Below are 25,359 nucleotides of genomic sequence, written 5' to 3'. Positions count from 1 at the left end.
CAAAGATGGTGCAGTGAAGAGAAGCCATGGAGGTGTTGGGTACCTCTGCGCTGGTTTTTCTGGTAACTCAATCTCTGCCTTTAAGTCAATGGCAAACTATTGATTTTGATAGGTCATGGTTTCTGAAGAGCTCTGTGGAAAAAGATAAATTTTGTGTCATCCAAGACAGAGACAGTTTGACTGTGGTTAGCAGATTTTAAAACAAATTCCCCTCAGAAGAGAAAACTCCGTGGTCTGTTCCGTGGTCTGCAGCCCCAAGTAGTCCTGCAGCACCTTGCATCATCTTTCTGTGGTGATGTCTGGGAGCTTTGAACCTGGCAATCCTGAGCTTAAGAAGGTTTGTGATGATTGTGAAAAGAAGGATTGTGACAGTTAATTCTCTTTATAAAAATACATTGAGTTGAGTAACAGAGACCCTCTAAACATAAACACCGCTCAATGACTTGTGGCAGATGTGCGTTGTGGGGCTGAATTGCATGTTTGGGCAGTAATGTGTAGGGAAGGATGGATGTGATTCTTGCCAATGCTGTGTCCTTAACACTGTGGAGGACACAGGTTGAAAGCTCCAGTATGCTAATGAAGGAGGAAAAAAAATGTGGGAGGTGTCAGTGGTCCCTGAGTCGTGCAGACCCTTTTGGGTAGGGATCACTTACACCATCGGTACACTGCAGTCAGAAAACATTCCCATCTCCAATACTGTCAAAGCAGTAGCCAAACAATTGGTGTTAAAATTGCACCAGGCATTTTCTTACTCTGCTCTGCACAAACACTCTCACCAAGCCATGCTGTGTTCCCCCTTGTTGGAGTTTGGATTTATTGACACAATAAAAGTCAAAAAGCAAACAGCAGTAGAGCAGCCCTTGCCATGAGCATCCTCCCCAAAGCAGGCTACTTCTGAAGCCTTTGTTCTCTTCCACTCCCTGTGCTGGAGGGACAAGTCATTCCTCTTCTGTTCCAGGGGAGAACACAGAGGCAGCTGCTACTGTGATCAGAGCAGATTGTTTCATTCTTGCAGCTCATGAGCTATCAGTACCACCCCCTCCCTGTGACTGGGAAGCTGTGCTACTGCTGTCCCTGTGTGGGTGTCACAAGGGCAGCTTTGCCCAAGGCACCTCAGGCTTGGTTGCCTCTGATCTCACAGAGATTGGTCCTGCCTTATGCTTCCCTCACTGTTACCTTGGATTTCTTTTCCCGTGGTCTGGGAAAAAAGCCTCATCTGGGAGTAGGAGGATTCATAGGTGTGCAGAAACAGTGGGTTATACAGGTGCCATACTTTCCAGAGATTCCATCTGGCTGAGGTCTAGTTTATGTATGGTATAGCAGTGCACTTTTAATGCAGAAGTTAGGTTTCCAAGTTGTATCACAACTGAAGCATGCCATCTTGCACACAGTCTTAGCTCTGTTCATGTGCAGAAGCAACTCCAGAGCTTTGCATTAAGGGGTTAAGCTGACTCTCATGATTGTATCATTCTGACATTAAAGTGAGATGAAGTGTTTTCTTGGAAAAGATCTGCTCTGTCATTCAGCCACTTCCTGACAACCTCAAATGCCCCAGGACTGTACACTTGAATGGAAATCTGGTCATATTTTTGATATATTGAGACTTTTTTCTTTCCAGTGCATTCACCCTGAAGAACCTCCCTCTGTTTTCTTGAGTGGCTGTCCAAGAGTAGTCCCCACTGCAGCCCATGAGAGGCCTCAAAAGCAGTGCTTGCACAGAGGCTGGGACATGAAGAGAGGTGATGGGAAGGATCAGAACCTCCCCTTTTTACCTTCACCATCTGCTACTCTGCAGCCAATGAACATTTTTCTCTAACCTTTCCTGCACTGTAATAGAGCCATCATTTAAAAAGTGCTTCTTGCTATGGACAGTATATAGGAATATTGTGGCTACCATACTGGCTGGAGGGGTATACACTGTGTCACATACACAGTGACAACACTGACTAAAAGTCAGATTCAAAATACTTCTGGGGCTCTTTTGGAGTCCATCTCTATTATCAGCCTTTAGAGAGTCCATATTTTTAAACTGTTTGTAGTACTCACTACAGCTAGATCCTTTATGTCACTTGAAAAATTAAGTTTAGTTTTCCATAGACTAATTTGACCCCAGGAACAGGAATTTTTGTAGAAAGCACCAAATGTTTTGAGTGTTGTGTCAGCAGGAGTGTGCATGCAGTGCAATGGGAGTGTAATCAGGTGATATCTAGAAATTGCTTGGCCGACTTGTATATGCAAGGCCTTTGCACCATCTTTGCACCATCTAGACTTGACTCCGAATTACATCTTGCACTTGACTTTTTCCATTTACTGAGAAGGGAACTCTTTCTTAATGCCTTCCTTCTGCATCTTCCTCTATTAGATGGCTAAAGCAGTCTAGTGTAGTCTAGTCTTGCAAGATCAGAAAAAGAAGGTACATTTTTTTAGGTAAAGGCTCTTGACTTTGCTCCAGATGATTTTATTGAAGCATTTGTCTGAATGAATGCAGTTTGAGGGCTGCCTTTGTTGTCTGTGTTTGCTGTCTGAGTGTCTCTTTTTCCTAATTAATGAATTATTTGTTGCTCAGAGACTAAAAACTAGCTGGGAAGACTGATGAATGTCAATGCACTAGTATCTAGGCATAGGACCAGAGCTTTTTTTACAAAATAGCAGTGTACTGCTGTGTATTTAAAAGCTCTTTTTGGATTTTTTCTGGTTTTCTATTGATCCTTTGGGATAAGGATAGTGTACCCTTTCATTACTGGGATAAGATTAAAGACTAGGTCAGCGTGGTTAATATTCATGACTTAACATATTAGTTTTAATACCATGTTAAGCTCATAAGCTTTATTACTTGGCTCCCTGGTCTTCTTCTGGGCTTGTGGCTTTATGATGTCATGGTAGTTGCCATGTATTAAAATTGCATTCACAGGGAAGGAGTGCAGTGGGTCCTTCAGTGGGAGGAGCAGCAGACTGGGCTTTTTTCCTCTATGGAGTAGTCCCAGAGTGGCACAAAGGTTTTCTATAGTGAGTGGTCTCCTGCTTAGTCCACAGCATTTCTGGAAAGGGCTGAGTGTCCAGTGTCCTACATGAGGGCCTTACACACATAGTGTCCTTGAGCTTTTGGCACACTGTGTTGTCGGATCTATGAAATATTTGTGGGAGCTGAGGAAATCTGGAGGTGACTTGTATTCTGCAGGAGTGGTGAGAACCCAGCATGCACGGAAGAGCTGGTTAGCTTCAGCAGTTACAGCTAACCTGCTGTTGTTTTTCAAGTACACATTCTTTAGAAACCTCTATTTCCCCTGTTAAAATGTCATTGGAGAAATGGAAGGATACGCAATACATGAAATTGAACGAATACGCATGTAATTGTTTCTTTTTCTTTTAATTTCATGGAGCTTTAGATCTTAAATTTCAGTCACAGGGATTAGAGCCATGAATCATTGACACTAAGTTCACTTAGTATACAGAAGATTACTTTTAAAGCCCGTTATTTTACAAAGAACTTCAGTGGAACTCAAGTATGTTACATCTCCCTGAATATTCTCCCCTCTTATTTTTCTCAACAATGTGTAAATTGTTCTGTCAGTCTATAACCCTGTTTGTGGGAGTAATTCAACTGGGGAAAAAACCCCAAAGAGAGAGGAAAACAGCCAACCACCTCAGCTTACAGCTCAAACATATGTGTGAGTTTCACCTAATTAACAGTTTTTACACAACAGGTTCAATGTTTGCAATTAGAATTGGTGCAAAAAAGAGCTGGCACCATATGCTGGGGTTTCACCAGATAAACAACTCTTCAGCCCTTCTGGGATACCAGCTGATGAATATGGATATTTACTGAAACTACCAAGTGCCTGATCTGCTCTGCAGGAGTTTAAAAAGCAAATACTTAAGCAAAAGCTACCTCAGACCTGTAGGTGCTTAGAGTTTGTGCTGGTGAGTGATCCCTTATCTTGGTGCAAAGAAGGCTAGATGTCTGTCTAGAGATAAACAAGCCTGTCTGGAAAGGATGTTAGCCCAGGAGAGGTACTGCATCTTGGTGACAAGGCAAGTAGAAGTCATGCTCACTCGAATGTGAGAGTGCTTAAAAGAAACAGAAACTCATGGAAGAAGAAAGGGAATGGCACAACTTCAACCACAAATGGACAAGGAAGCAGGAGATCCCGCTTGAAGAGAAGTTCAATGAAAAAAGTGCTCCTGAAGCTTCCTCCAAACTAGAACCACATGAGATAAGGTTCATGTGCACCCACGCATCTGCATGCTGGCGTTGGAACCGCTGCGGTGTTGATAGAGGTATTTGCAGTTTGTCTAAACAAACTGGTCTGATATACCAAAGAGCTTCAGCTTCTGAAAAAACTGCCTAAAAATCTCCCTGTTCCCAGCTTGTGTCACAGTTTGCTGTCATTGCATTACAATAGACAATGATGTCTTCACATCCTTTAAAAGTCCTGGTCTGAAGCCAGTAAATCAGTAGAAAGTCTCTCATTTACTTCAACGTAATTCAACCTAAAAAAAGGAATGCTGTTTGCCCTACCAGTTGCATCCCATTATTTCTTTCACATATCCAAGTAGAGTCCTGCCTGGTTTCCCAGCCAACTGGAGTAATGTCTGTGCTAAGACCAAGAGCAACACAACCACCACAATCTTTTAGTAATTGGTATCAAGCATCACTGCTTCTTGTGCAGGAGAGCTGACATTCCTGATGGACCCACAGCTATCTGCTCCAGGCACTATGAACAAAGACATTCTCTCATCTTCCAAAGACACCAGTGTCTTAGTGTGGTTACTGACCTGACCCAATGAAGATGATCTCTCTTCATCTGCCCATTGTGATGATGAATCACTGGGGAGAGCAGAAACAGTAACTTTTCTTTTTCCTGACAGATTTCCTCAGCTTGATTTTTGTAGAGAAAGTGCAATTAAAAGCTGATCTGATTAGTAGAGGAACTTGTTACATGGAGCAGAGAACATTTTGGCAGCCACTGTGTACTGCTATTAGCTGCCCCCCAATCACTTCCAGTATTCACTCCACATAATCAAGAACGAAATGCCAGAGCATCTGCCCTTCCCAGCAGCTGCACCACCATCATGGATGCACAGCAGTTATTACTGAGCCTGAATGAAGTCAGACAGAGCAGCAGGCTGAAAGCACACCCACCTTCTTTGGTCCTCCCCTTTCAACCTGTGCATCCGCCAAACTTGCCATCTCCAGCAGGAACGCCCCTGCGCTGCGGCTGGGCAGTGAATGAGAGCAGCTGCTCTGCACCTGGGACTGAAATCCTGGCAGATCCCACGTGTCCTTTAATAATTTTGCATAGATCAACAGTTTTTGAATAGTGCACACTTCATTCAGTACAGCAGGTTTTAAAATTCTCATTGTACATTCATGGATCATTGCACCTTTTCTAAGCCACAGCAATTGTCTCTATTGTCAAACCAAAATGTTAATGTCTTCCATGCTGTCCTTCCCTCTAGTTCAGTGCATTTCAATGGGGGTTAAAAGGTAAGAACACTCTAAAACTTCAATTATCCATTCACATCCTTACAAGCTATACCTAGTCTCATCTCTCTCCTCCTCCTCCTCCTGTGTCCCACTTTTTTTCATCAACAGTGTTCAGTAGTGACATCTACAGAGAAAATGAGTAGAGGCTTCTTCCATAAAACAAGGGGGTGTCACGAACTCTGTTGTGCCCGTTGCTGCTGAGCTGCTACTGAAACGGTCTCGTGTTCTCTGTATCTGTGGGACCGATAATGCCTTCCACAAACCTATTGCCTTGTTTTTCTGGTCTCTTGAACACACAGCACTTCAGGTTATTATCTGGTTTTCCAAAGCTGTGCTTTCCTGGACAAAGGGTTTTCCTTCCAATCTTGCTTCTAACTCCTCGTCACTGCATTTCAGACCTGAGTGTGAATTACAGTTTGTGTTTTGTACCACTGCCATCAGTAGTCGTCAGGAGAGGCCCAGTCTGGTAAAGACAATTATGGATGTTGTTATTTTCTGCATCTGAAATGTTCTCTGTGCAGCTCATTGTAGCTACAAGGATTGTTCTTAGGGGCCTGGAACTGAGGGTGGGCTGGGCTGAGTGCTGAAGCACTTGTGCTCATACTAACTCCTCGCTTCCAAAGCACATGGTTGTGATTGTTCTTCTGCCTCTAACGAGAGAAACTTTAAGTCCAGACATGAATTATACATCTGCTACTTCAGTACTTTAGAACAGTAAAAATGGGAAGAATGACCATTTCAAAGTGGCCTGGATTTTCTGATGGATTTGTTCATGTGGTTTTGGAAATCTCCACTTCTTTGTTAAATGCTTGCTAACCTCTAAAACCTTTGATTCTCCATCATTGTCTACTTAATTCAGTTGTGTTGACTTCAGCACTTGTAAGATAAAGACTTTGGGTCTTTAAAAAAAGAGCAGGTGTATCTGAAAATAATAAGTAACCTGAAGACAGCCAAATTCCCAATGACAGGAGATGTGACTGGCCTGTTGTTACAGGATACCACAATGCTGCAGGGACTGAACAAACTTTCCTGCCCTAATCCAGTTTTCCCCAAACAACCAGATTAGAGACACCTCTTGTTTCAGTAATTTTCTCCTCGGTAGATATTGCAATTTAAGACCACTTTACATAAAGAGTCTTGGAAACACTTCAGGTTCATCTTCACATATTTCAATTTTTACATTTTCTCCACTGAAAGCTGGTAGTGGGGGGAAATAATTATATTCAGATTTGTAAGTATAGCTATTGAACTGCATTGAATCATGCATTTTGTTTCCATGTAACATAATTATTAGCTGATAAGATAAAGAGCAAATATATCAAGCACATGGGATGGGGAATACTTGACTTAAACTCTTGCTATTGTTTCTAAGTAGGAAACAAACCTTAGAATATATCTCGAGGGATTCCTACAACCAACACTTGTATCTGGAACTACAGCAGCTATTCCAGAGAACAGTACTTGGAGAGCTGATTTGCCAATAAAACCAGATTAACGTGAAAAGAATGTTTCAAAAATGACACATCCAAGACAATTCTGCACATGTCTAAAATTAAAAGGGAATAAAACTTCTGTTTTCATTAGTTTCAATTTCAGCATCCTGTCATTTGCCATCCTTTACTCTGTTTATGCTTAATCTACCATTTGCCTCAAATTGCATGGAGACACTGTCTGTAGACCCCAGTATACATAATTAGCTGGGGCAGAGGGAAACAGAACTGTTGCCAGAATTAGCTGCACAGAAAAAATCCCTGCTTGTGGAGGAGGCTGAAATAAATACATTGTCAGGGCTAGACCACATGCAATGCTTTGATACCTGCTGTGCAAGGAGTGCTTTGAAGGAATAATTGACATGTCACGACATAACTGCAGCAAATACAAGAAGTTTGGCTTTTTCTAGACTGACTACTATCAGGCATGATTCTGCATTTCAATAAATCCAGCGTTTCTTAGCTGGAAAGTGTTTGGGAAGAACCTTCTGTTTGTTTATTTGTCTCAATTTGTGAGGTGTTGGTTTAGGAGTCTCTCCTAAACCAACCTTTGTTGGTTTAGGAGAGACTCCAGCAATGGCTTCAGGCAGCACACAGTGTGGAGGGGCAGGGAAGGTACAGAGGTAACTAACTGCTTGAAAGGGGGAGAAAGAAGAGAAGAAAGAATGATCCTTCTTTTTGTCTTCTACTAATACCCAAATATTAAGCCATATTCCTCAGGCTGGGGACGTAATTTCAGACTGTACATCTAAAGCAAACATGTAGCAATAATAAACATAAAGTACAAAATTATCCAAAGCAGAACCCCCCTGATTCAGCCATGCTGTGGCAATATGACAAGATGCAAGAGGTAAAAGAAAAACACACAGTGTAAGGGTTTGAAGCAGCTCAGCAAGTCCTTCCTAATGGGCTAACAAGACAATGCCAGGAACAGTGCTGCAGAAAAGGTGGAAAAGAAAGCATTCAGGAAATACCACAAAATTACAGTTTTAAGATTATTATGAGAATGAGCCATTTACTCTGGGTACCATTCACTTTAAAATCTTGTTACAATTGTTCTCTATATAGCCTCAGCCACAATAATGAGACTTTACATCTCTTACACATTCACTGTGTGTCATTCCTCAGACCTTTTCTAAATGTCTGTGATTTGCCCATCATCTGCCATCCTTACCTCTTCTCCCACCACCCAAGAGCAGTGGTGGCTGGGCTTGATTGCAGAGGATGTAGTGGCTGCAGTCTGACTGTATTCTGGGCTCTGCCTCGTGTGCTGGACACCAGAAATAGCATCTCTTCAGGCAGGGATTGGAATAAGGTTGGGGTTTGCTGTTGAAGAAACAGGGTTATGAAACCAAAGCCATCTGTCCCATCAAACTCAATGTTTTGAAATACCATAAACCTTGGCTCCAGGAAAAAAACCCCTCCTCTTATAAAGACCAGTTCAGCTGAAGTACTGACGGAGGCTCTTTTGAAAGCAAGTGTAAAGAGGAACTCTTTTCAAGGGTGAATTTGAAGCTGAAAAAGCTGTGTGTTAGACTCAATCCTGGTACACACTGTGTGGTGTCTCCATTTCCTCTTCTATGAGTTTTTTCCTCTTTTGGGCTTTGTGTGTCAAAAATTTACAGGTCAAAAGTGCCATGGGACAGGTTGACATTGTACTTGGTATCACCCTTATGTCCACTGTCATACCCAATTTATTCCTTTGGGTATTAATTAATTCCTTTCTTCCTTCCAGCACCATCACAAGCCATCTCTGGCAGTCAGTGTGACTAGAAAAGTATGGAGGAGACTTAAAAGTGAAGAAAATAAGGGAAACATTTTCTGTAGGCCATCAGCCAGAGAGTAGAGCTGGCACCGAGGCCCAAAGCTTGATGTGTTTCTCATTCCCTCTTCACTTTGGAGGAGTGTCCTGAGTCTGTCCTGAGTCTGTAGTAGATCCTGAGTGAAACAGGAGTACTGTGTGTTTTCTATACATGATGAAGGTTCTCATTTCCTTCAGGTGATCTAACTTTACTTTCAAGTAACAACTACTGTAAAGTGTAGTGAATGAACCATGGCAGTGATTAAAAACATGTTGAGTGTAACAGAGTCTTCCTCAGGTGAGTTTTAGTCTAGCCTGGTTAACAGTGCTCCTGGTTTCACATCATCATGGGATTCAGCAGACAGCTGTGGTTCTCACCCTTATTTGCACAAACTTGATTTTCCTTTAAATTATTTGGTTTCCTTGTACTTAATAGAGTAAACCCAATTTTCAGATAGAGAACTGAAACAACATCTCTAAGTTTTCTTATCAAAGTTGGATTCTTTTCTGGAAGATACATTTAAGTGAAACATGAGCTCTGAACTCTACACAAGGCTACTGGGTGAACTTCTATAGCATATTTATACATACTGATTTATACTTACCTCTTGGTCAGTATATAAACGACTGAATGACTCTGTCTAGACATATAATCTATGCAATTTGTAAGCCTAGTCTGATATTTTTACAGCTACAATTAAAGTCCATCTTTCAGTTCTCTAATTTAGTACCTTTCTTGCCTGCTGACAAGAACATTTTAAGCAGCAAGAAGAGAATCTAAAATATTAGCTGCTGTCATGTTAGATATTAGTTATTCCCCTGATCCAGTCTTGATGTTTATCCCTCCCTCTTTGAGTTTTCTTAATTATTTCTGTCTTACATTAATTCTCACAAAACTCCCTAGATGTAGGCTTTATGATTTAGAATCCCAACTGCTCATTCAATTAATGGGCTTGCTTGCTGTGCTAGAACTTTCCAGAGATACTTATGTCACATTATGAGGGGGAAACAGAGATTCTGAGTATGCTCCATCTCAGTTGTGGCGCTCCTGAGCCTCGAGTCCATTTTAAGCTCTTTATCAGACAGCTAGATTTTTAAGATTCTTGCACTCATTAAAGTGGCAGGAGCATTCTCTCCAGAAAAGTGGCTTATTTCCTTTGCCTTATCCCTCACAAACTGGTTTAGTCTCTTTGGAAAATAGCCACTGATTGTAGTTCCAATATATCGATTAGGATCTGAGAAGCCAAAATTGCAACTGTGGAAGTGTATCTATTTCATTTTAAGTATGGGTGTTGCATATGAAAAGACAATGAGTTTTCCTGACAAGACTCTCAAGGCACTTTGTATTTTTAGCAAAGCTATTACCTAATGAGTACAGCAGAATGACATTAGTTGTACAGTGGTGGTATCAAAGGGACGGTCTGAAAAGTTTGGCTGCGTGGTCTCATGAAGTGTGAAACAGGCATTTGATGTGGTCAGTGCTCAGTGGGGATCTACCAACCCATCAACTGGCACAATGTTTCCCAAATGTTTCTCCTTCCATGCTTGCCAGGAGAGTTGCCATAATTTTCAGTGTCACTCAATGACCTGCATAAAGGTTGTTTGTATTCTTTTCCTTCTGAAATAGCCAGGTCCTTGGCAAGTTGTCTAACTTCAAAGGTGTAGGTGAGAACTGTCTTTGTGGGGAAAAAAAGGCTGCTACACACTTTCTGTAATTTTTCTTGGCTCAGTAACCTCAAATTCCTGTTAATATCAGAAAAGATTTGAGATAGGTTTGCAGAGCAAAACCAACCTGTGTGTCAGTGTAGTCCCCATTGAAGTCTATGTGAGTTATCTCAGTAATTCCAGTACACTAGAATTTAATCACTGGCTTAGCCAGAATCCCTTCAGATCTACCTCCCAATACATTATACAACATGACACAGAACAGTCCTGACAAGAGAACAAAGTCCATTTCAGTAACACAACTACATCTTATAAGCCATGGTTTTAAAAGATTAAAACCACAGTATGTGGGCTCTGTTGGAGACTATCACCTCTCTCTTACTTAAGGTAGAGACCTGTACCTATACCTAGATACATTGCTTATGTATATATACATATATAAACATGTTATCCATTAATCTAAATGTGTATGTATATATAATCTAAAAGCATACACACACACAGATGTTCACAAATATGGTAAGAAAAAATGTACCTCAAGAAGCAGTCCTGTCTTTCTGGGATGCAGGTCAAATTGTTATATCTTCTTCTTGGATCTGTGCTCAGGACCTTGATGTTGTGCCAGAGGATCCCTGAGACCAGGAGGGTAGATGAGTTGCAGTAGAGAGCCCACAAGCTAATTTTGGCAGTGATTTCATATACTGACACAAAGCAACGACAAATACATTTTGCTAAAACAATTACTGAGAAGTTCTAAAAATTAATGCTTCTGCTGCACTTCTGTTCATGAGCCATAAGGGGATCTTTGTCTTTCAGCATTATGGTGCTCAAGGAAAAAAAGAAAGACTTCTGTTTTATGGTTCTCAGTCAGTCTTTTTCTTACTAACATATGGTCCCATTTTTTCCAGGTTCTTTAAGCAAGTTGTAAACATAAACTTTGATGCACATGGAGTTTGATTCATGAACAGTTTAATTTGCCTAGTAGAAAAGATTCACATAGGTTATATAACATCATTAAATTATTTTTGTAGTTTGAGTAGTATCCATTGAGGAAAGCACAACTGTGTTCCCTGGGGTCCATTTATCACTATTTACTACTAATTAGAAAACTGAAAATACAATATGCATGACTCACATTATCAGTGTTGTCTTTGGACTGATGTATCATTCCTTGTGCTTCCCCAGGAACTTTTATTCATTTCCTAATTAATCTGTTTTCTTTCTTTCTTTTTTTTTTCCTAAGGTTTCTGACAGCTGTGACTCCATCTTCGTTAATGGCAAGGAAATGAAAAGCAAAGTGGATACTATTGTTAACTTCACTTATCAGCATTTTACCACCCAATTAGAAGTGACTGTCTGGGTTCCGAGGCTCCCACTGCAGATAGAGATCTCTGATACAGAGCTTAGCCAGATCAAAGGCTGGAGGATACCTGTCACCTCCAATAAAAGGTATGCTCTCAGTACTGCACACTCCAGATACGTGCCCAGGGCCTCTGGTTTTAGAATGTGGTCATTTTTTAGACTATTTCTCAGAATCTAAACTCTGCTGTTTAAAATTAGCTTTATGGTCTGTCTTAGCCCTCATTAAAGCATCCAACAATGATATCAGTGGGCTACATTTTATCCTGACCTATATAGTTTAAAAGTCAGTGGCTTTGCCTGGAGCATTAATCAATTCCACACAATCTCAGGAAATTGTATCATACACTCCAGTGCACAAATCTGAGGAAAAGGACCTGGGCTTCTCCCATTCTGTGTGTAACATCATGTCTGTCTCTGTGTGTGACATTCAGTACTACCCATGCTTAAGTTTCTGTCTATGGTGCTGATAAAATAGAGCCATGGCAGGGGATTGGACTACAGATGATCTTTAAAGGTCTCTTCCACCCCAAACCATTCTGTGACTCTATGACTTTAGAGGATTATTCAGCCTCTGTACGGAGGCACTGTACAGGAGACTTGGCTGAAGCACTGCTTAGCAGATCTGAATTATGCAAAACACCACTTACATTCCTATTGAAGACTAAATTCTAATGAAGGGATTCTACCAGGACACGTGTGGATAGTGAGCAAAGGAGGGAGAGTGGGGCAGGGACTTTGAGCTCTGCTCTCATCATTCCCTATTGAAAATATCCATTCTAGTATAACCATCATTTGGACAATTTGCAAGATTAAGAACTTCCAGGAACATAGCTGTGTGGTGAATTTCAGGCCAAGTTGAAAAATACTCCTAGAGAACATGACATGACACCAGCTCAAATTTATAACACAGTGAAAAAGCTATTTTCTGGCAGCAGTAGCTGTCGTGCTAAACACTGTGGCACTTCTGGCTAAAGCACTCAACTTGCCAAAGAGCACATCTCAGCTATTGAAGAGCCTTAAAGAGCCCAGATAGCAGGGCAGCAGAATTATCTAACACTTTATGTGGGCATAAAACCACAGGTAATGGGACACAATTTACAGGATACTCAGCTAATGAGCTCCAAGGAGGGGGACTGACCTTACCTCTTGGCTGTGTGGACATTTTTTTTCTGGCTCTGACAGAAGAGGTTATGAGAATCTGGCACAGGAGAAATTTGTGTGTTTGCTTCAGTGGTAAGAGCAAAGTTGCCATCTGTGGCAGAAAGAGATGTGCTAGGTGAGGAATGGACATATGCCGGCTGCTTAAAGCTTCTCTTCCCTTCTTCTGCCTGTAATGTGCCTAGTGCTGTAACACTAGGTACAGCTCCTCCTCAAACTTGTTTTGTGTGTGTAAATGGCTGTAGGATTAGTCTGTTGATGTTTATTATGGGAGTAAACTTTGAGCAGCAAGCTCAGTGAGTTAGACATTCAGCTGTGGTTAATGGTCGTGGACATTCTGACTTTAAACCCATTACACGCAGTGCTGGAAATTTACCCCCTGGTGTCTAGTTCTGATTTATTTGGCCAGCTGAAATAAAGATAATGGTCTGAGAGTCTGCTCTGTTTGCAAGCTGGCAAGTGGCTCGAGTTTGTTGCTGCTCAGATTGCATCTGAGCTGCTGGCGTATCTTCAGCAAGCGGTTTCCTAGAAGGGTGGAAGAGAAAGTATGGACACCATACCCTTCCCCAGCATTGCAGCTGGTGGTTTGTGATGTTATGTGTCAGCAGTCCATGCCCAAGTGAATGGAAAGGTTTCAACTAGAAAGAAATTATCTCTTGTTCCAAGGAACATTCATGTGGATTTTTTTCCCCTAACTTTGGGGGGTATTCTAAGTCAATATGCAGTCTCAGACTAGCATTAGTTGTGCTCACTCTGACATTTACTCTGTAAATAAGGTCTTTACATTTCCTTTCTTTTTAGATTTGGATAGGTTTTACCTGAGATTTAGTGGATTTTCCTTTTAGTTGGTGGGGTTTTTTTTGGTCTTTAATTTTTAATCTGCTTATATCTCCATCTCCTTCATAGCTGCACATTTCCCAGTGTCTTAACCATGGGGCAGTTGATGTGATGAATTTTTAAGTGGTGACCTGAAGCACACAAGACATTTAGGTTACGGTCAGGAGCTGCAGGTTAGTTACCTGAAACCTCATTCAGTGATGCAGCCAGAAAGCCACATTCACTTGTTCTGAACAAGGTTTCAGCCTGTAATTAATAACTATGCTTGCCCTGTATGGATAGTACAGTGTTAGTGCTGCACCAGGAAAAGATGATCTTGTGTGATACCTGTGAATAGGTTTGAAAGAGAGAGGAGAGTGCTTTCATCTTTTGTAACATACATATAGACATGTTTTCTTACCTAAATTCTTGAATAATTTCCACAAACACATGAAAAAGACAGAGTCTGTCCAAAAATTTCACATCTGCCATGTGCTTAGCTCAGTTTGAAGCGTGTTGGTTTTCACCTGGTCTGAACTGCTGTAAGAGCAGGGACTTGCTAGTGGAACAGGAAGAAAAAACAGGTAACTTCTACCAGAAACTGGGAAAAAACAGTCTCCCTTGTGTAAGAGCAGTAATACAACTCACCACATCAGTCTAAATATATAGCAAACATTCACTGCTACCCAGAGGAGAGCTTGGTCTATGGTGGGTGCTGCTGCAGGCACAGAGCCTCTCTTCCCAGGTGAAAGTCAGCTCCATGGATCAGCTCATGATTAATGAATGGCATGTGCTCCTTGAACTACCATGGGCTAACAGAAACTCTGCTCCTGCAATGAGCTGCAAAAAAACCCCAATCTCCACAAATGAAAGGCAGATATTTAAATTAAAGACAACTACTAGAGTGTAGAAGAGGTCTAGGCAGACTCTGCTAGTCTAAGAAGAACATCTGTTTTGGTTCCTCATGAGTTACCTTCTTGAAGTTCCTGCACTAGCTCTGTATACACATGCTTACACAGGATGAGTGGCTTCAGCTTGCATTAGTATGAATTACATGGGTAAAGTCCCTCAGAACAAGCTGGAAATTTAATTTAAGTCAATACTTGCAAGTGGGATAACTCATTGCTTTCTTGGGGCTTCCATGAAGGAAGAGTTGGGCATATGGTTTTCCAGCACCTGGCCTTACTGAACCCCTGCTGACACAGCCATTATTGAATCATGGTGGCTGCAAACCCCTGAGTGACTTAAACCTTTGAAACCAATGGAAGAGAGTGAGGCCAAACATGGTGTTGCTTAGGACTGGCAGTTCTGTTGAACAAATGGTTAATAAGGTGGTAGCTGCACTTGAGTCCTGTCTAGTATTAGAGACAAAAGCAGGAAAGTCAGCCTAAGTTAAAACCAAACTGCTTCAGTGAAATCTCTATGTGAGTGCTGGTGCTGAGGAATAAAGCCAAACTTTGAGGCTGATTAAGTGAAACTGAATTCAAACCATTCCATTTGTGAATAACAACATCTGCACCGAGCTCGATCACGCTGTAAATTCCCTCCTTTACTTAATTGACTGTAATGTCCTATGGAGATAGGGCCATAGAGATTTTTGTTAATAGGTAGGCTGTGTTTTCAAGATCTGTAAAGGTACCAAATTGCACTTCTTAAACTGTGAGTGGAGTTACGTTCAACTTATTTCTGTAGTTTCCACTAAATCAACTTCTAGTGGCTTGTGTTTTGTATAGGAAATAGATTTTTATTCCAATTAGAGTGTTGCAAGTGTTTTTGAAAGATGTGACTATTTAATGAGTGTTTCCAATTCAAACCAGTTGAATTGATTTCTTTAGGGTTTGTTTTTTTTTTTTTTTAACAGAAAATTAGCATCTGGCCCAAGAATGGGATGCCTGGTTTGAGAGTGGTGCAAATTAGGAGAGACATACTTAAACTGCTCACAGACAGTGTCTATAACATAAACTTGACAGATCACTGATTAGATCAGTGCTAGCAGGCACCCTTGAAACAGGGCTGCTGTTTTAACTCAGCTCTCTGGCAAAGGCTTTCTCTGTGTGAAATGTAAATTAAATGTAATTCTGGCAACCTTGGTTCACTCCAGAAAAGCAAAAAAATCTTCTAAGTAAGTTTGCCAAGCAGCAAGAAATAGAAGCAGCAGCATTCTGAGAGGTATTTGGAGCTAACCTTGGAGATGACCAAGTGGGAAAAAAGTACAATCTGCAGCAATAGCTTATATTCATTAGGACATATCTTAAAAAGGAAATGAGCTCACTGCTTAATGAAGGATTTTAAGCCTACTGAAAAGACTGTAACAAGAACTTCAAGACTCTAAAGGGAACTGTGCAATTCAGTGGATCTCAAATATTTTGTTGCACCCATGGAGACAAAACCCTGCAATGCTCTGACTTACTAACTGAATTATGGATTTGTGGCTTTGAAGTGGAAGTGGATATAATTTGTTTTTTTAAAAAAAGAAAGAGCTTCACTTAGTAACTGGTAAAGCAGATTTGCAATGCTTCAGCTGAAAATTTGAACATCTCTTTTACTTTGCATCAGAAATTGCCTGGTCCCTTCCATGGTTTGGGGATGCTTCTCTGGTGTTCCACATTTGCATGCAACAGAACCCATGAATTCCTGAGAAGTATACAGATCCAAACACAGATACAGATGGAGCCCTTACTTTTTTTTCTTAGAGATATCACAAGGAAAGAGTTGGACTTGAATCATCTTTGTGTGGTTAGTAGTACTGGCTTCCCAATCAGTCTGGAGTCTGGGAATAAAGACAGGAGGGCCCCTCTTTGTTCTCATGGAACACTCCTTTTCTCTGATCCTTCTTCCTACAGCTCACACTGATGAGCTAGATGAGACTGGGGTGCCAAATTCTTTCCTACATAGTTGTTTTGAATATATTTCTTCTTGAACTGTCCAGTGAAGTTTTAAACAGTGAAAGTAGAAATAAATAAGCACAGAAATAAATATGAATAACAGTAACACGTTGGCTCTGAGTAAAACATCTGTTTATGTAACTGAAACTGAAAACAGAGTTGTGTAAAAAACACAGTGTGAATGTTGAACATGTGAATGTTTTTCTTCAAGGCACTGAAGCTGGTTCTGTGTCTCTTTTCCCATGAGAAAACTGGTTCTCACTGTTTTTGTGGTGCTTTTCCCCAAAATCCTACAAGAAGCTGTTCTTACTGAACAGCTTACTGTACATACTGTTCTTACTGAACAGCTTCTGTGCATTTTGCTCCAATTCTGCACAGGTACTAATGTTGCTGTCTCTGGTACTAAAGAGGGTCAGATCCCAAAATCTCAGAGCTAAACCTGTTTCTTCCCAAAGCTTGACATTATTCAGAGCTGGGTTATGGTTTAGATGAGCTGAAGAAGGTCAGAATACAGGAATAAATTGGAAATGGGAACACTGAGCAGTTCATAAGGTCTTTTATAGCATTATAAAGCTAAGAGCAATCTAAATAGGCATGACCCATGTAAGCTCTATGAATATTCCTCTTCTAGTCCTTTCCTTGTGGCTGTTTTGCTGACTGGCCAGCTTCAGCTCAGCCCAGATTAACACTTGTGGTAGGAAGAGGAGAATAACTGGAAGTTTCTCTGGGATACCCATATTATCTCACTCTGTAAGACTAATTTATTTGTTGAGTGTAAATTCTATTTTAAGATCCTGTTTCAGTAGTTATTCAATGATGTTTCATTCAGCAACTGATGTTGGACACCGTTGATTCACATGCACAAACACAAAAAGGCTACACCAAATACCATTTACTTGAGGCTGAATATATATATTCAGCTAACAAGTGATGCATTGAAAATGCATTTCCAGAGTGTTAGATTCTTTAGCACCAGGACTTTCCATCATTTTGAAGCATACAAGGGCTTTTCCTAGACACGTTTGCAGCTTACTGTTTTGCCAACTTTGTCACAAAACAATTTATAACAAAAGCAATTCTGTTTTAGAATAGTTTTTCATAGCTGGTATTTCGAGAGAGAAGATAAAGGGACACTGTAAACACAAAACTACTCCCCAAAATGCTGTGAAAAATGAAAGGCTTACTCTGTATTTCCCACCCTTGCTATAGAGGTGGCTTCAGGCTCAATAAATAAGTAAAGGAAGAAGGCAAATTATTTTTGAGCAATGAATTCCACAGCATGGGGGCATAATGAGCAAAAGTGTGGCCATCTAGTGCTCAATACCTGACTTGAAAAGGATAAGAGAATCCATGTGTTTGTCCCAAGGAATAAACAATAGCAAAACAAACAAAAAGAACTGATAGAGAAACTGGATTTTAAACTAGACAAAAAATTTCTGTGAGGTGTGACAGCACTGCTGTCAGGTAGAAATCACTGTGCTGCCTTATATAAGGTTTATGCAAAGCTGTTACACTGTCTTGGGTTGTATTTTGCAAGGGAGACATAGAAGATGTTTACTTGTGTCTGATGCTGTGCTTGTTCCCAGGGGGTTAGTGGTAGTCTTACCAGCCTGGCATGGTGTCATCTGAGTAACTGGTGTCCTGTGTGGTAACTTACATGCCTAATTTGGTGTTTTGGAAGCCCTATGTGGTTGTTTCATGACTAAATATATCAGAACTATATACTATATACTGCGTGAACTGTATGAGATTTACAGTAAAATCATAGTATATTTTGCAGATACAGAGAACTTACTGAGCCTTTGAGACAGACGTGGGATAAGGTGGGATGGCACTACCCAAGCAGGGAATCCCAAATGTGTTACAGTAGTTTTGAAGAGATGATCAAAGTGATACAAATGTTTTGGGCCAAGGTGGAGGAAAGGACGTTAAAACATTTTCTCCCATCCCTGCTGAGCTGCTGCAGGGGTTTGTTCCAGAACTGCCCTCACATAAACACTTCACACTGCTTTCCATAGCCCTCTGCAAGATTTGGCTGCTGCTGGGAGACACAGTGAGCAAGAGCAAGCAGTGGTTCCACTGAAATCCCAGCAATGGCAGACATGTTTTCATGTTGCTGAGAGGTACCACTCAAACAAACAACTCACTAACAGAAGCTTTTAAATTGTACAGCAATAAAAAGCCATACCACACATCTCACCTGGATTTAGTAACCTACATATCCAAAACCTGGTCTCCTGCTTCTCACACAGCAGCAGATGATGACAACATTAACCTCATTGAAAATACCATGCAGCTGAAGTTCTGCAATGTTGTAGGGAGATCATGGCAAAGCAGATAACAAACCTGGGTCTATTTACAGGCCTACCCGTGACAGCGAGGATGAAGAGGATGACGAGAAGAAAGGAAAAGGTTGTACCCTGCAGTATCAGCATGCCATGGTGCGAGTCCTCACACAGTTTGTAGCTGAATCCTCTGAGCTTGGAGGCCACTTGACCTATATGCTAGGCTCTGAGTGGCAGTTTGACATCACTGACCTTGTGACCGATTTCATGAAGGTAGAAGAACCCAAGATTGCTAAGCTTCAAGATGGCCGAGTTCTGGTTGGTCGTGAGCAAGGCATCACCACAGTCCAGGTACAGCCTAAAAACTATATGCAGCATCTGTAGAAAGAGTTTTGGATGCAGAGACACAATAGCTAGTTAGCTTATCAAATTAACTGCTCAGAAAAAGAAAAAAAGATGGAAAAGATTTACACGCTAAACAGAATAGGAAGTCTGCATGGGCTTTCATTGTTGCTCTTTGTCACTTCCATAAAATACCTCTAGGTGATGTGTCTGAAGGGATTTGTCTGTGTTAATGTGAGATTTTCAACAACACAGTGAGATTTTTTGAACAGTGAAACTGGTTCCATGCTGCACACCACTAGCTTCATTTCATTTCAGTGGGACCAGATTTTACCCAAGATCTTTGCAAAATGAAACACAACAAATGGACACAAAAATAATGTTCAGAAATCTTTCAAAGTGTTCATGTTCACTATGTTTCTACCTAACTTGATGCATATTTCTTAATCCAAATAAAGGAATACAAGCATTTTAACTGCAAACATCCACAATGTTCCTGTCACACCGTTTCCTTTATAGTCAATGCAAAGAAACAGGTACTTTAGGGCTCAGCTCCTTTCAGCCTAAAGCAAACATTGCAAAGGCATCAAAGGATTTCTGCCCTTAAAGCACCTCTCTCAATCCCGTGACAGTAAAAGAGCAGAAGGCAGTGAGCTCCTAGGCAGGTACCTACACTGTGGACTTCTCAGTTTAGAAAAATTGCACCTCAAAGATTTTGGGCTTGAAGCAGCTGTTTCTGGCATCAGTAGAAAGATGATTGTCTCCTTCTGAGCATGTCAGAAGTTAAGTCTTAGAGCAAATTGACAGGACTATTTTGGCATTGAGAAATGCAGACAGTGGGATTCAAAGTCCTTTTGCAAATCTCACTTTCATTCCAATCAGGTCCTCTGTCCCTATAAAGGCATGAAGCCAAGTTCCTATCAGCCAGCCTTTGTACACTTATTTACTCTCTTACTGGGTTTCAGTGTTAATCAGTCATACACCATGTCTTCTGCTATACTCAATTTGTAGGCTTTACAGACCACACCAAATACAATCTGCTCTAGCAGGGGGATTGGACTAGATGATCTTTCAAGGTCCCTTCCAACCCTTAGGATTCTGTGATACACCATTGTTGAGATGAAGCTGCAATTTTGAAGTGATTGCTTGTTTTATTAAATTACTTTTATAAATAAAGTAATTTAGCAGCAAATGAGTGTAATGTCTTGGAGGAAACTTCAATTGTAGCTTAAATATGGATGTGACAAACCCAAGCTTAATCCAAAGTGTTATGCTGATGAGAGTCGAATCTTGCTTTGCAACAGAGTTACTTTTGCTGTTTCACTTGAAGCATTTGCTTTCTCTTTCAAGGTTCTGTCACCTCTTTCTGATTCCATCTTGGCAGAGAAGACAGTGATAGTTCTAGATGACCGTGTAACCATTACAGATCTAGGAGTACAATTGGTTTCAGGCTTGTCCCTCTCCTTGCAAATCAGCAAAGGAAATAAGAGAGCTATTGTTTCTACCATCTCTGCATACGATATCCTTCATACTCCGAAACAGGTATGACCCAAAATAGTGTAAGGAATTAATCTATTTCTTTACTGTGTTTTCTCAGCAGCTGGGGAAAAGATATTTGCTGTAAGTTTTAGATAGCACACATAATGTGTGACTTTGTGAAAAGCAGTAACTTCCCATAGCAAAGGCTGTTCATCTCAATGACCAACCCCCACAGGTGCAAACACTCGTAGGAATGACCATGAAACTCTTCAGAAGTAGTTTGGAGCCCTGTGCAGCACAGGGAGAGTCTCCTTCTCTGGAGACATTCAAAACCCACCTGGATTGATCTACTCTAGGTGGTCCTGGTCTAGCAGGTGGGTTGGACTGGATGAGCTTTTGAGGTCCCTTCCAGCCCTTGAGATTCTGTGATTCTGTGAGAGGGATGGGCATGTCTGTGCATGCATAGTGCTGTAGGACCTTTTGTATGGAAAAAGAGGGCTTAGCAGAGGTGGGAAACCCACACCTTAATAGTCTCACAAAGGCAATTCAGACAAAGGACTTTTGGCTGCATGTACAGAAGTTCACATGATCTGTATTCCTGAAATCTTGGATTGTGTGAGCAATTAAATGGCTTTTGATGAAACCACAGAATAAATTACCTATATGTTTTTTGTTGTGTTTGTTATATCACTAGAAAAGTGTAACTATCTTTTTAGCACTAGCAATTTGTAGTAAGAAGACAAAACTGTCTTGGTCAAAACATCCTTAAAAATGGTGGCTTTGTTATAGTTTCTATAGTTCCCAGAAAAGGCTACAATTACTTCTATATATTCCACCTAATCTTATGTATTTGGAAGCACGACAGAAAACTTAAAGTATTGCACTGAAATGTGTTCTTAACCTAGTTTGTTTCATTGGACTGAATGGCATCACCTAACAGCTCTGCACATCGTATTAAGCATGGCATTAGAACTACAACATTATAGGAATTTCCCATTATAGGCCATTGATAAAATTAATTAACCAGGACTTCAGAAACATGATTATTTTCATCATGATGTCCTGGCATTCAAAAGGGGCTTCTCCTCTTTTGAATTGAAAAAAATGTCAATTTTTTCTTTTTTTGTCAGCACCTTTTAATAAATTTAGATAATGGTGTCTCTGATAGTTCCTGGAGATGAGACAAATGCCCATGTAAGTGGTCTAGACAACACAAATTTACAAGAAGAAAACGAGGAGTGAAGTAGACATTTTGATTTTCTTTTTAAAAAAGCAAAATAAACCAAAGCTAAACTGTGTTTTCATTTTGCCAGTGTCAAACAGACTTAACTGATCTTCTGGCATGTGCTCTCTTACCTTTTACACACGCTGTTTTTCATCCTCTCTTCCCCCAGGAAGCCATAGTCAGCGCCTGGATTTTGTTCAGTGATGGGTCAGTGACACCGTTAGATATCTATGACTCCAAGGACTTCTCGATCACCATCACCTCACTGGATGAGATGGTAGTGTCTGCACACCAAAACCTTCAGTCCAAATGGCCTGGAGTAGTTGCAGAAGGAGATGGGCAAGGACCTCTGATTAAAATAGAAATGGTCATCAGTGAGCCATGCCAGAAGACTAAGCGGAAGAGCATTCTGGCTGTTGGGAAAGGAAGTGTCAAAGTGAAGTTTGGTCAAAAAGATTCTGACCAAAAGGGAAGCACTAATGACATTGATGAGGTGGATAGAGATTTTAAAAGCCATGCAAGCAATTCTATAGAGAAACCCGCAGAACAAGAGAGGACTGTACAAGAATGGTCCAAAAACCATGAGGACATGTCCAGCCATGAGGACAATGCAAACAAAAGCACAACTTTCATATCTCCCATTGACCAGGAGTCCCTGGAGGACAGCCAGCTCCAAAATAGCCCAACTGCCTTCACAGGTTTCCCTGCGCAGGTAGAAATACCAGGAGAAAGCAATCCCAGTGATCTCACATTGACTTCAAGAGGATTAACAGATCTGGAGATTGGCATGTATGCCCTGCTGTGTGTTTTCTGCTTAGCAATCTTGGTCTTTTTGATTAACTGTGTGGCATTTGCTTGGAAGTACAGGCATAAAAGGTTTGCTGTGAGCGAGCAAGGCAATATCCCCCATTCCCATGACTGGGTCTGGCTTGGAAATGAGGTTGAACTGCTGGAAAACCCAGTTGACATTTCGCTCCCATCAGAGGACTGTACTACCATGATTGACAGAGGAATGCAGTTTGAAGAAAGCAACTTTCTCCTTAATGGGAGTTCCCAGAAGACTCTTCATAATCATATCCTCAGATCTTCTGAGTACCTTTGTGAAAAAGAAGTTAAAAGTGAACCTATAAATCCTTCTGGGCCAAAGCAGAAGCGAGTTAAGTTCACTTCATATACAACAATACTGCCTGAGGATGGAGGCCCCTACACCAACTCAATTCTATTTGACAGTGATGATAATATTAAATGGGTATGCCAAGATATGAATCTTGGTGATTCCAAGGAACTTAGGGACTATATGGAAAGACTGCAAGACAATATGTAAAACTACTTTCTTATGTTTGTAATCACCTTTATGCCTTCTGTTTATGGATGGTGGAGCAGTCAGCCCAGTCAGCAATAGCAACAAGACAGTCCAACACTGGAGGTACTGAGATGATAACCTGATATCACTGAGCAGGTACAAGAGGCTGGCTGAGTTAAACCTGTTTCACCACAAACCAGGATGTGCCCCTAAAACAGCTACCTGTATGTGTTGGAGGTGTCACACACAATGGCTGTTTTTGTATACTGCCTGGTACTAGCAAAATGCTAATACAACTACGCTCAGACTCAGAGGAGACTTCATCTGTTTGTCATCTCTCATGATAAATGGTAAATGGGAAAAGAAAGGGATATTTGTTCGCATTGATTTTTCTAGTTGTCGTCCTTTGTAAAGCACAGTGGACTTTTCTTGCTTACAGCCTGAAACGAGGCTTACATTAAAGGGATCTGAATGAATCTAATTTTATTGCCTATGTGCAATGCAGCCAAGTAGTCTTATTGTTTTTTACAGATATAAAAACCCCCATGTGGTTAATTTCTTTTCTTATTGTTTATGACTTTTATTTGACTTAGGGAACATTAAATATTTTCTTTGAAGGGTTTTTCTTTTTTGGTTGTACCAAAGTGTAGTACAGTAATATTTATAATGATTTAAGCTTTCTATTCATCTACATCAGCCCCTAGAGATACCTCCTTCCTCACTGATTATCCTTCTCCTTTCCATCTGGGTATATGGGTCGTTAGTATTTGAAACATAGAAGATATTAGAACTCTTACTGGGAAAGGGTTGTATGTTCTTACAGGGAACTGTAAATACAATAATAAACCCTGGAAAATAAAAACCAAGGAGTAGCCCTGGGTTTACTTTTGTCATTGCGAATATGAAAAAGTAACCAGCCACAAAGCAGCACATACTTCAAAGGAAAATGGTTTGCTGAAACAGCAGCTTGGTTGACAATACACGTTATCAGGATGAGAAAGTTAAAAGTGGTATTGAAATGCATAGAATAGGAGGGGAATTTCCTAGCAAATGAGCAAAAGCTCAGAGTCTCTGTTACTCTGTGCTCATTTATACATTGATGGTAGAGTTTAACAAGAAAAAAAAGTCCATGCTCAATGGCTAATGCCCCAGACCTTTTCTGAAACATCTCTGACCATATGGCTGTTAAAAAGAACAACTTTACACCATGTTTCATTAATAAAAAAGAAGGAGGAAAGAAAAGACACACTGGGCACATTATAAAGTGATTATTCCCAATTTTAACAAGGAAAACATGCTGGAGATTCAAAGTTGCCATTTGATATGCATTACATGTATCTTTTTGAACTGAAGGATGACTGAAATAAGTTTAAAATTACAGTTAGAAAAAAACCTGAATCTGCATAATACTTAACAAACCCAATAAAGCACATGTTCTTGTGATGGATCCTGTGCAATAAACACAAGATCCAAATTACAACTGCCTTACATTGTGTAGTTCCCATAGATAGAATAGGATTTGATTGGTATAATTCAGTTCTGGTATTAGAACAGGCCAAACAACCTTAACTATGAGAAATTCTGCATTTGGATCTTAATCCACAACTGGGAACAAGTCTAATACAACTGCTGCAAAAGACAAGAATTATAACGGTGAGGACACCAGGTTTATATAAGTGATTAGAGACTTTTGTTTGCTGGCATTGAGCTGCATATGAGGGGATGGCATCTGTTATAATCTAATTTTAAGTAGAGAAAATAATAGAGCACAAAGAAGCTCCTGTTTCATAAAGGACAAAGCACTTGTGCATCAAATGAAATCTTGGGTTGTTTAACAAATGTTCTCTCCTCTTTGAATGGTCCAGACCTCATAAGGAAATATTAATTCCTATTATGATCCTTATTACTAACAGTGTAAACATTCCTTTTTAGGATTTAACATCTCTTCCCAACCTGCTATTTTGTATTGAGCAAGAGTATTGTTTGCACAACAGCAAATGAGTATAAATCAACCACAGATAAAGAGGAAACAAATTGCTGATGGTAGTTGCTGAGGCCAA

General features: G+C 40.6%; 1 protein-coding gene across 2 annotated transcripts in view; it reads left to right on the top strand.

The window, feature by feature from the left end:
* The window catches only part of LOC104559824 (transmembrane protein 132B), a 232,101-nt gene extending 208,265 nt beyond the window's left edge, over window positions 1-23,836 (top strand). For both annotated transcript variants that reach the window (XM_062009941.1, XM_062009942.1), the window contains 4 exons: window positions 11,688-11,893; window positions 19,028-19,301; window positions 20,643-20,834; window positions 22,166-23,836. In XM_062009941.1, coding sequence (XP_061865925.1) covers window positions 11,688-11,893; window positions 19,028-19,301; window positions 20,643-20,834; window positions 22,166-23,320 — 1,827 coding nt within the window. In that variant the 3' untranslated portion in view covers window positions 23,321-23,836. The remainder of the gene's footprint in view (window positions 1-11,687; window positions 11,894-19,027; window positions 19,302-20,642; window positions 20,835-22,165) is intronic.
* Window positions 23,837-25,359: the final 1,523 nt, after the last annotated feature.

Source organism: Colius striatus, chromosome 17, assembly GCF_028858725.1.
Source record: "Colius striatus isolate bColStr4 chromosome 17, bColStr4.1.hap1, whole genome shotgun sequence".
NCBI lineage: Eukaryota > Metazoa > Chordata > Aves > Coliiformes > Coliidae > Colius > Colius striatus.
This window is presented reverse-complemented; position numbering and strand designations above follow the sequence as displayed.